At 43.6% G+C, this 11,794-nt stretch overlaps 1 protein-coding gene across 2 annotated transcripts in view; it reads left to right on the top strand.

Moving 5' to 3' along the window:
• The first annotated feature begins 684 nt into the window (after positions 1 to 684).
• Positions 685 to 11,794, top strand: part of PIK3C3 (phosphatidylinositol 3-kinase catalytic subunit type 3) — a 110,839-nt gene continuing 99,729 nt past the window's right edge. For both annotated transcript variants that reach the window (XM_072992987.2, XM_072992986.2), the window contains exons 1-4: positions 685 to 836; positions 2,584 to 2,772; positions 3,704 to 3,847; positions 4,817 to 4,946. In XM_072992987.2, the coding sequence (XP_072849088.2) occupies positions 769 to 836; positions 2,584 to 2,772; positions 3,704 to 3,847; positions 4,817 to 4,946 (531 nt within the window). In that variant the 5' untranslated portion in view covers positions 685 to 768. The remainder of the gene's footprint in view (positions 837 to 2,583; positions 2,773 to 3,703; positions 3,848 to 4,816; positions 4,947 to 11,794) is intronic.

Genomic DNA, 11,794 nt, shown 5'->3' with positions numbered 1-11,794 from the left:
ACAAAAGTTACTTTTACAAAGTCTGGTGGGTGCTTTTCCTGCCCTGTTACGTCCTCCTTTAAATAGATGCATTTAAATAAATTTATTAAACATAAAGGAAAAAAGGAAACACATCTAGAAAAAAATAAAATTTATATTTTTTTCCCAACAGATTTGCTTTGCAGATAAAACAGGATTTTTTTTAAAAAAAGTGTTCAAAGCTGTTTTTTTTTTTCTTTCTGGTATTCTTATTATTTTCCTAGGAAAGAAAAGCTCAGAAGCAAGCTGAAAGTCAAAGTAGGTCAATGGAGCCCCTTTGGTTTCTGGGAATTGTAGTCCAGAGAGAGAGAGAGAGAGAGAGAGAGAGAGAGAGAGGCGCGACTCCGCCCATCTCGAGTTCCTTTCCTTCCTCTGTACGGAAATTCTTCCTTGTACGGAATAACAAAGGCTCTTCTGCGCGGGGGCGGCCATGTTAGAGGCGGAGAGGCGTCACCACCCTCGGGACGCAGCCATTTCTGCGTCAGGCGGCGCCCGCCATCTTTGTATCGGGCCAAGGGATCCCTTTTTATGCGGCCGGAGAGCAGAACCTCGAAGCTCCCCCGGAGCCGCAGGGTTGCCCTTTAGAAAGATGGCGGAGGGACCCGTCCTGGCGAATCCGATGACGGGCTGGGCCGGCCGGCGCCGGGGATTGGTCGAAGGGAAGGGCGCGGTGGGAGGAGCGCCTCGGGAGGCACCAGCTGGCGGGGGCGGGAGGAGGAGCGCGGAGGGAGGGTGCCTGGATCAGCCGCCATGGGGGAAGCCGAGAAGTTCCACTATGTCTACAGCTGCGACCTGGACATCAACGTGCAGCTCAAGATGTGAGTGGGGTTTGTGTGTGTGTGTGTGTGTGTTGCATGCATGCATGCAAGCCCGCATGCATGCAGGCTGTGTGGTTGCAGAGTTATATGCATGCATGCACGCAGACTTGCAATGTTTGCAATGACACCCCATTGTTAGAATCCTTTTTGCTTTGCCATTCCAGGTGTGTGTGTGTGTGTGTGTGTGTGTGGAGAATAAGAGGGGGCATCGCTCCCCCTCCCCTTGCCCAGGTGAGGAGGGAGTGGACCTTTGGGGTGTGGGATAGTGGGTGAGATGCAATCTTACCTCGATTAGGCTCTGTGTGTGTGTGTGTGGTTATAATCTGGATTTATATCAGCCTCTGTTTTTTGCAGATGTCAAAACTTATTGAATAGTTGAATAGGAAGCAAATGGATTCATGGAGGATTTATTCCTGATGTAACCGTATTTTATTGCTCCTGTCTCTCTTGTTGGTCTGTAGGACTTCCGCTTCTCAGTTAATGCTGCTGCCTTGATGTTTAAATGGTCCTCTCCCTGCTGTGCCTTTTCCTCTGCGAAAGCCTGTAACACAAACCCTAAGATGGGTGTGTTGTTGTTATTGTAAGAGAGAACCCTGTGGTTCTCTGCTTTTGGCCTTCTGGCTGCTTTTGGACTTCAACTCCCAGAATCCTTTGCTTTTTGTCTGTCTTTGCTGGGGGTTTCTGGGAAGTGAAGTCCAAAACATCTGGAGGATGGAGCTTCCAGATATTTTTAGTAGATGGATCTGGGCAAGTCTTGGCACTCAATTGGATTCCATCACGAGCCTCAGTCAAAAAAATATTTTAACATTTCCTTGTTTATATTTTGTATGTCAGCTGATCTTCAGCTTCTTAAAAAATGGCACTGAGTGCCAAACTAGCATATTGTAAAAAATAAAAATAAAAATGCAAACAGTTAGAACCCTTCTTCCTGCAGTGCTGGCATACTATGTATAAACATGTTTTCTTCTCTCCCCCTTTTTATTCTTGCTTGTGGGAGGTGCTGAGCAGCAAGGAAGAAAGCTCATTTATCTGCCTTCCATGAGAAGTAAAAAGCTCCGTGGTTTGGATCTCTGGCTGTGGAGCCAGAGGTTGGGAGTTCGATGCTCCACTGTGCCTCCTGAGGAGTAGAGCCGGCCTGGGTGGCCTTGGGCCAACTGCACGCAGTCCCTGGATATCCTCCAAAAAAGGGAATGGGAAACCTCTTCTGAGTACTCTTTTCCTGGAAAACCGTGAAAACAGACGCCATAAGTCAGGATTGACTTGACGGCACACATTTATTATTGTTTATTAATAGAAGCTATCTCTTAACTGTAGGGACGTGGTGGCGCTGCAGGTTAAACTGCAGAAGCCTCTGTGCTGCAAGGTCGGAAGACCAGCCGTCGCAAGATCGAATCCACGCGACGGAGGGAGCTCCCATCACTTTTTCCCAGCTCCCGCCAACCTAGCTGTTTGAAAGCATGTGAAAATGCGAGTAGATAAATAGGTACCACCTCGATGGGAAGGTCACGGCGTTCTGTGTCTAGTCGCACTGGCCACATGACCATGGAAATAGTCTCTAGACAAATGCTGGCTCTACAGCTTGGAAACGGGGATGAGCACCGCCCTCTAGAGTCGGACACGACTGGATTAAATGTCAAGGGAAAACTTTACCTATCTCTTAACTCGGTTGATTGGTTAAGCCCTAGATGTGCGAAAACTGTGTTTCATGAGCTGCTGCTTCTTCTTCTTTTTATACTTGTCTCTCCAGAGGGAGCTTGGAGGGGAAGCGAGAGCAGAAGAGCTACAAAGCGGTGCTGGAGAACCCCATGTTGAGGTTCTCAGGATTGTACCAGGAGACCTGCTCGGACTTATACGTGACCTGCCAGGTGTTTGCCGAGGGAAAGCCTCTGGCGCTTCCGGTGAGAACATCCTACAAAGCTTTCAGCACCAGGTGGAAGTAAGTCCTCCCCGTCTTAAGGTACAAACAGCGGCCATGCCTTCGGGGCCACCCAATGAGTATCTGTGAAGACATCCCTCTTGTCTGCTTTCTGATCCTGTCCTCTCCCTCCCCAGTCTGCTTCTTGTCTGCACCACAAACTAAAAAGAGCTATACGGACAGGGGTGTTTTTATCTTTTTCTGCTTGAGTGCTTGAGAAGGATTTCCTTGTGTGAACAGAATTTGTTTTCTAACTCTCCTCACATGGAGGACATATCATTTTGAGCAATCTTCTTCATCTTAGATTTATTTATTTATTTATTTATTTATTTATTTATTTATTTATTTATTTATTTATTTATTTATTTAACTTATATGCCGCCCACACTACCTGAAGGTCTCTGGGTGGCTTACAGCATATGTTCCAATGGGCTTCTATAGTTATGTACTCTCCTAATTGACTTATTATTTGATTAAAAAAACAAATTTACATCATGATGAAAATCACTACAGGATGGATAAAGATCTTATTTTTTTAAAAAAATAAAAGATTTTTTTTTAAAAATTAAATAAAATCTGATTTAAATATATTATTTAATTAATTATTTAAATCACGATGAAAATAACTGCAGGGTATATATATATATATATATATATATATATATATATATATATATATATATATATATATATATATATATATATATATATATATATATATATATATATATATATATATATAAGATCATTGCTTTTCTTCCACCCTCAAGTGATTTAAATTGATTTGATTTGAATCCAACGCCCCCGGGAGTAAAAGGGTCACCCTCATTTTTCAGCAAAAATGGCCAATACCCAAATGGGCTGTGCCAGTCTAGAATTTATTTATTTTTTAGTTCGAAAAAGTAATTTTTACATACTTGGTCATGAATTGATATCAGATCTGTCTTTGTAGTTGGAACGAATGGTTAAAACTGCCAGTCAAGTACCCGGATTTGCCACGGAACGCCCAGGTGGCCTTGACAATATGGGACATCTACGGACCGGGTAAAGCTGTGCCCGTCGGGGGAACAACTGTCTCTCTTTTCGGGAAATACGGGTAGGTAATGCTTTCCTAATAGCGTCCACTTCTTTGCCTCCATTCAGTCCATCACTGACATAATGGTGGTGAGCAAGATCCAGAATCTATCTGTCTGTATGTATGTGTCTGTCTGTCTGTCTGAGAGAGAGAGAGAGATTCTGGATCTAGCTCACCATCATTATGTCTGAGAGATTGATTGATTGATTGATTGATTGATTGATTGATTGATTGATTGATTGATTGATTGACTGACTGACTGAATGAATGAATATGCTTGGGGATATACAGGACGTAGCTACCAGATGCTATGAACCAACTGCAGGAAAAACAAGCCATCTATGTAGCCACCTGTTGCTTCTCTGGGAAGCCACAAACTGTTAATCAAAATAAGTGTCGCTGCTGTTTCATGGTGTTAGGTCAGGGTTAGTGGGATCTCTTAAGAAGCCTGTGCCTGCTCTAGTTAAAACTCCCCCCCCCCCACTGCCCATCTTTTTAAAAACAAAAATGCAGGGGATAGATACTGACAAAGCTTTCTTATGCCATCTAGTGTTCAAAAATATTTTAAGGTTATCTTCTGCCTTTTTAGTGGGGAGACAGAAGTGCTGGGACCCTTCAGAACATAATCATTTTAGAACTGCAGACCTGGAAGGGACGCTCTGGATCATCCTGTCTACCCCCTGCCAAGTAGGCAAGTTGGGGAATCAAATTCCCAACCTCTGGCTCTGCAGCCAGAGACCTAACTCACTGAGCTATCCATGGCAGAATTGTCCCCCCCCCCCCAAACTTCCTAGAAGTATTTTTAAGCCATTTTTCAGCAAGGCCTGAATGAAGGAACAGGATTTGGTCTGGATCTGTCCACTGTTCTAAAAGGAAACAAATGTAGGTTGCTAGGTGTGTGTGTGTGGGATGGGGGACAAAATTCAGTTGAGCAGTAAGGTGATGGTTCTGTGTGTACGACCTTTTGCTCTTGCTCGGAAACTCCTCCAGGATGTTTCGCCAAGGGATGCATGACCTCAAAGTCTGGCCCAATGTGGAAGCGGATGGGTCCGAGCCCACCAAGACTCCCGGGAGGACCAGCAGTACCTTTTCCGAGGATCAGATGAGCCGACTAGCCAAGGTGAGAGAAAGGTCTTGGTTCCTGTTTTGCTTGGATGATAGACTTTGCTTGATGAGTTGCAGGACACAAAGAGGCAGAGGTTCAAGGCTAGACATTTTTATTGGAGAAATTGCTTACCAATTTCACAGACAAGGGTTTCCATGTGTAACATGTGTCCGTAACTTTAGGGCCAGAAAGAAATGTTGATCGTAGAATGATGCAGTTGGAAGGGGCCTCTACGGCCATCGAGTCCAACCCCCTGTTCAAGGCAGGAACCCAAAGCAAAGCAGATCGGACAGGTGGTGGTCCAGTTTTCCCTTGAATGCCTCCGGTGTTGGAGCACTCATCACCTCCCAAGGTCATGGGTTTCATTATCATACTGCTCTAACAGTTAAGAAGTTTTCCTTGATATTCAGCCCAAATCTGACTTCCTGTAGCTTGAGCCCATTGTGATGTGTCCTGCACTCTGGGATGATCGAGAACAGATCCTGCCCCTCCTCTGTATGGCTACCTTTCAGGTCTTTAAAAAGTGCTTTCTCCCCTTCAGTCTTCTTTTCTCAAGGCTAAACATGCTGAGTTCTTTCAGTCTGTCCTCCTAGGGCTTGGTTTCCAGTCTCCTGATCGCATCCTCATTGATTGTCATAAGGCTAGAACGGGGTGCCAAAAATCCCAGACTCCCTCCCTTGACCTCCTAACATCCTGAATGATCTCTAGACCAAGCCTATTAATAATATGCCATCAGTCCATCCCAACTCATGGCAACTTTTTTCACAATGTTCTAGGTCTAGAGTACTCAGAAGCGGTTCACCGTTCCCCTTCTTCTGGGGGGTGCTCTTGGACTGTGCAGCTGGCCCAAAGCCACGCAGGCTGGCTTTTTCTCCCTGGAGGCACAGTGGGGGAATCGAACTCCCAACGTCTGGCTCTGCGACCAGTTCCCTAAACCACTGATCTATCCAGCCATCCTTGGTGGCTGAGCCCTGCTGAAGTATCTCCTTGGGAGGCAATGTTAAGTTAGACCACCTGATTTCAGACGCTCTGAACTACAGTCACACTGTGTTTAAAATGTTTATCTTTATGAATGTTAGATAGGAAGCTCTGAGATGCAAAAATCTGTTCCTGACATTTATCTCACACATTAAGCCTGCTTCCATAGGTCTGCTGCAATGTTTCAACCACTCTGAGTAATATTTGCATGCATTTTTCCCCCTGGTGCCTATTTACTTTTCACTTTAGATGCCAAGCTCAGTGGGAATTGTTAGATCTTACTTTTATTTTAAAATTGTGGGCGTCTTTTTTTTTTAAGTTTCAAGGCGACTCTCCTTGGCTTTGTGCAAATTGAAATGAACAACTGGAACAGGGCTATAAATATGTCTGTTTGATCTTTTTGAGATTTACTGTGGCCATAAACGGACTTGGATAGAAGCTGTGCGTCCCTCTTATAAGCCTAGTTTACCTTGGACTTCTAATAAAAATGCATTATAATCCACACATTTATAGTCAGCGGGTTGCTGTGACATAGCCAAGGTTGAAGTCAAGAGCAAATGTTACTTTCATACATGCAAAGTTTTTGGCATTGATCAACTAAGGATAAAGATGATTTTTTTAAAAATATGTTACACAGACTTACACATAGCAAGTCTTTAGTTTATCAAGTGCCGCGCAAGTGAGTTCATTTGCATTTCCTGCTTGTGTGCTAAAGCAAACCTTGAGTTTGATCTTGTGTGCCGAAAATCAGAATCACAGCCACTTTGATTAATTCTCTTTTAAATAAAAACTTCTCATTTGTTTTATGGCTGCAAAGACGCACCCGAAAGTATTAGGGCAAAGTCCGAGGAAAGGCGGAGCGGAAGAAGATTTTGGGTGAATTTTATTGACCCACAGGTCTTTTCTAACAAGACAAGCAAGAAGAAAACATGCAAAATGGATGTGGGTCTCTGTGAAGCCTTCTAAATTGTCTTGAGGATGCAGCGTTCAGTTTCCCTGGGTGTAGTTTGGGTTTTGATGTCCTTGGGCTAAATCAATAAACCTCATGGGTGTGGAAGAGGTACTGCAAGGAGGTGTAGTGTGGTTTTAAATTCCGTTTATTTCACTGTGGTTTAAATTTTATCTCTTTCATATAGTGAGCCGCCTGGAGTTCCCTAATCAGGAGAAAAGCAGCCAATCAATCAATCAATCAATCAATCAGCTATCCTACCAGCTATAAACACCAGGCTGTGTAGACAAGACCAAAACTTGGAAATGTAATTTTTTTGGATTACAACTCTCAGAATCCCCAGCCGGCTGTAGTCCCCCAATGTAACATTTTGAATATGTTGTGAGGAAGGGTACAGCTGGGAAAAAAATCATAGAGAAGGGAGAAAGCAGAGATCTGGCTAACCAAATCCTCCATCGAGCATGGTCACGATGCTGGCTGCAGCATTCTGGTGGTTTAAGAAGAACGTGTTTCCCAACCCAGTCGCTTCAGAGCTTATGAAATAGGACCATTTGTAGATTACAGCTTCCAGAATTTGTAGCATGGCCAGTTGGGCGTTTCCTTCAAAGTACTTTTTCTAAATGCTAGGTAGGAAAGCGCTCGTTAAGCCTGTCTCATCTGACACTCCTGTGATGTGGCCCCCTACATATCCCATTTCTTTCTGGATGATTTTCCAATGAAGCAGATGTTGTGTGTCTGTGTGTGTTGTTTTTGAGTGGTTTGTACCCTTCAGAGGTAAGGAAGATTTTCTACAACAAGAGGCAGGGAGCTGATGCAGAGCTGTGACCATATTCGATGCTTTTCTGTCCTCTTACTTTTTTAAATCAGTGGTTCTTAACCTTGGGTTATTCAGATGTTTTTGGACTGCAACTCCCAGAAGCCTTCACCACCAGCTGTGCTGGCTGGGGTTTCTTGGAGTTGCAGTTCAAAAACACCTGAGTAACCCAAGGTTAAGAACCACTGCTCTACATCAGTGGTTCTTAACCTTTGTTACTCGGATGCTTTTGAACTGCAACTCCCAGAAACCCCAGTCAGGACAGCTGGTGGTGAAGGCTTCTGGGAGTTGCAGTCCAAAACTCCTGAGTAACCCAAGGTTAAGAACCAGTGCTGTAAATCATGTTATTCTTCCCAGTTCTGCTGCCACTGCACTCTCACAGTTAGAAAGCAGGAGAAGGATTGTCAAGGTTTGCTGTTATTGTAGACCAGCTTTCCCCAACTTATTGCCTAACAGATCTTATTGACCAGAATCCTATTGCTTAGGTACAGTGATAATAACACAATGGGATAAATCACATTGGTATATTGCCACTTGTTAAAGATTCATGGTTCATATTCCTTGCCACGCGCCAAGTCATAGGACTAGCACGTGATGAGTCATACAGCTGGTGACTCCTTCACTTGCAGCCATTTTGACACTATGCTTTTATCCTGGCATACATAAACAATAAGGAAATGCAGTACCCATTCTTTATTGCATTTCTGCCGTACCTTTTCACTGCTAGGACTACTGCTTGCCGTTTCCATAAATCTTCATCTCTAGCTGTTTCTGGCCAGGATTTCTGGGAGTTGCAGTCCAAGAATATCCTGAGGACCTGAGGTCGGGAACCTATTCTAGACTCTAGAATATGGATCACTTGGTGTGAAGACAGGAACCTTTCAACCTGGGTTGTTGTGAGATGGCACCATTTCTGGTGTGTTCTCTTGATAGGACTCCCTATGGACCGAATCTCAGTGTGTGCAAATCTGGCCTAGACGCTTTCACTTCAACATAGTTTTGGGATATGCAGGAGGTCTTAATGATAGAGAAAACATTTGAGCTTGTAGCCAATTCCCGATGCATATCTGAGAGCTTGCCATACAAGCTATATAAGATTTGGGTTAGTTCTAAGTTATTGCAACAGGAGCTGTCCTAGGGAAAATGCAACTTTGGCACAGTACAACAGCTCTTGAAGCGGAATTGTAAGTTCCTCGCTCAGCTACAAATCCCAGATTGTAGAGGGTATCACTGTGACAGGTAGAGTGTTGTATAGTGCAGATACCTTGTCGTACAGCCCTGTTTGTCTGCGTTGTCCAAGCAGGTGCCTAGGCAGAAATCACAAGCAGGGTTACAGAAAGGATGACCTTCTTTTGTCAAAGTTTCCCAGCCAACTGTATACTGGTAGGAATCCATGGAGTACAAAATGATACACCTGTATAAAATGATAGCAATTTTGATTATAATTTAAGGGTCATGACCAAGGATCCCTCTAAGGTCCATGGCGACATGTGTGTGCACCACTGTGCCTCTCTCCACACAGCGTTCCTCCTCTGTGGAGTTGCTTTGATTTCAGTTGCGATGGAACCCCATATGCATTCGGGGTGTGTGGGATGTGTGGAGTCATGTGCGCACCAAGGGAGGAGTTGCACGCGAGAAAGGTGGGATGATGAAAATTAGAAGGTATGTTGGTTGTGACTCCATTCTGTATGTGGGGAAATTCCCCAGGGAACCCTGCTTGGAAGCCAGTCCAAGTAGCAGTTGCATGAAAACCAGGGAGAGATCTCTCATAAATGAAGACAGACTACAGTCTTTAGTTATGAAGCATATCACCGGTGAAGAAGATGTCTGCCTGTAAAATGTCTATCTTCTTCCCCGGAGGCATGTCTTTTTATTAAGTACCATCATTAGCATAAAGATAAGATTTTAGCCAAAGAGGCGTCGAGAAACTTATCTTGTCTACACATTCCACACATGCGCAGAGAGAGAATCATAGAACAATGCATCTTTATACTACAATAACTTGATTATGCTAAACACCAGTGATGTATCCCTTAATAGCCACAAGATGGAACTTTAGACTAAAACTTACCACTAAAAACTTCCCACATTTGTAGAATCCTGAGATTTTTAGTTGGGTGAAATAACTTTGAATTCCTCTGTGAGGGTGTGGTAATTCTGCATCATTTAGTATGTATGTACGTGTGTGTCTGTGCGCGCGCGTGCGTGTGCGTGCATTTGTGTGTGTGTGCGTGTGTGTATTTGTTTGTTTGTTTGTTTGTTTATTTATTTATTTATTTATTTATTTATTTATTTGATATGCCATCCACTCTACCCAAAGGTCTCTGGGTGGCTTACAACAATTAAAGTTCAAATTAAAATACAATAAAAGATAAAATGATTAAAATACAATTAAAATTGCCAATTGTTTAAGGGTTGTCCTAAAGCCGTATATCCCATGGTTTTCATGACAGAATCAGGATAAGCCCATTCAGGAGAGGCGCTTCCCTGCAACCTTTGTTGAGATTTCCAGAAATGTATACAGGGGTGCTTTTTTACTGGATACACCACTCCACTCCAGAAGACCCTGACCTTCAGGAATCTTAATCATCCCATCTCTAGAAGTGGCCAAGCAAGGTGTAAAATGGAAAGTTTCTGACACCTGTTTGCCACTTAGGAACTAGCGCCCAGAGGCACTTTGCCTCTGAATGCAGGGGTTCTTCTGTAGTCACCGTTCTTTCAACTGTTAGCACAGAGAAGGTAGCATGCAACATGAACCACCTTTCCGTGATAGAATGGAGTCCACCAGCAAGCAGCCATGCAGAAATTAGCTTTGTTGATCATTTAGTAAAGTTAAATGATGCACTTTTCAGGGCAGAGAAGAAGACATTCTTCACGTAATAAGCAGTTAAAAGGATTTCGGCATGTTGAGGTGACGGCCAAGTTGGATGGCTTTCAGAGGGGGTTTGGGCCATGGAGGATAAGGCTACCAAAATAGACTAGACCCACTCACTTGTTGCCTGGATCTTGTCACATAATTTAGATAGTACAGCAGAGGGAAGCCACCTGTGGCTTGTGGGCTTGACGTGGGACTCTGGATTTATTTTTTGTGGCCTCAAGAGTCCGGTGGAGCACCCTATAGTCGTTAATGAACCCCCCCCCCCCGATTACAAGCTTGCTTTTGTAATCAGTTGCAATAGTGTGTGAATTACCACAGGTATTTAGGACTTCTGGGGATATTCCTCTACTCCAAGGGTTCCCAACCTTGGGTCCCCAGATGTTATTGGACTACAACTCTCAAAAATCCAGGCCAGCACTGCTAGTGGTGAAGGCTTCTGGGAGTTTTAGTCGAAGAACGTCTGGGTTACCCAAGGTAGGGAATGACACTGTTCTAGACACTCAATGTAGGCCTATTTGCTAGAAAGTACCGTGTTTCCCCAAAAATAAGACAGGGCCTTATATTAATTTTTGCTAAAAAAAACAAATAAAACAAAACAAAAACGCATTAGGGCTTATTTTCAGGGGATGTTTTTTTTTCATCTACAAACATCTACATTTTTTATCATCTTCTTCTGGTTGCTGCACAAGGGCGGAGGGCGGGGTTTCACTTAACTGGGGCTTATTTTGGGGGTAGGGCTTATATTACGAGCATCCTGAAAAATCCGACTAGGGCTTATTTTCAGGTTAGGTCTTATTTTCGGGGAAACTGGGTAAGTCTCATTGAACCTCAAGCAGACACACGTGAGATTATGCTGTTATCCATTATCACAAAAATCTCAGCTCAAAGTGCAAGGAGATTTAGTCAGATGCAAACCCTATTGATCTCAACAAGACTAGAAAGTATCCAGTGACTGGAAACCACTCTTTTACCCTATAAAACCCAAACACAGTGGTGCCTCGCAAGACGATTGCCTTGCAGGACGATTAATCTGCAAGACATTGTTTGGGTCTATGCTTCACAAGATGGTTTTTTTTTAAAAAAAGACCGATGCCTCGCAAGATGATTCCCCCCCATTGGAATGCATTAAATAGATTTTAATGCATTCCAATGGTGAACCGCGTTCCGCAAGATGATGTTTTCGCAAGACAGTGATTTTCATGGAACGAATTAACATCGTCTTGCGAGGCACCACTGTAGTAATC

This window comes from Pogona vitticeps, chromosome 2 (assembly GCF_051106095.1).
Source record: "Pogona vitticeps strain Pit_001003342236 chromosome 2, PviZW2.1, whole genome shotgun sequence".
In the NCBI taxonomy this organism is placed as follows: domain Eukaryota; kingdom Metazoa; phylum Chordata; class Lepidosauria; order Squamata; family Agamidae; genus Pogona; species Pogona vitticeps.
Note: the sequence above shows the minus strand (reverse complement) of the source record. Positions and strands in the feature narration are given on the sequence as shown.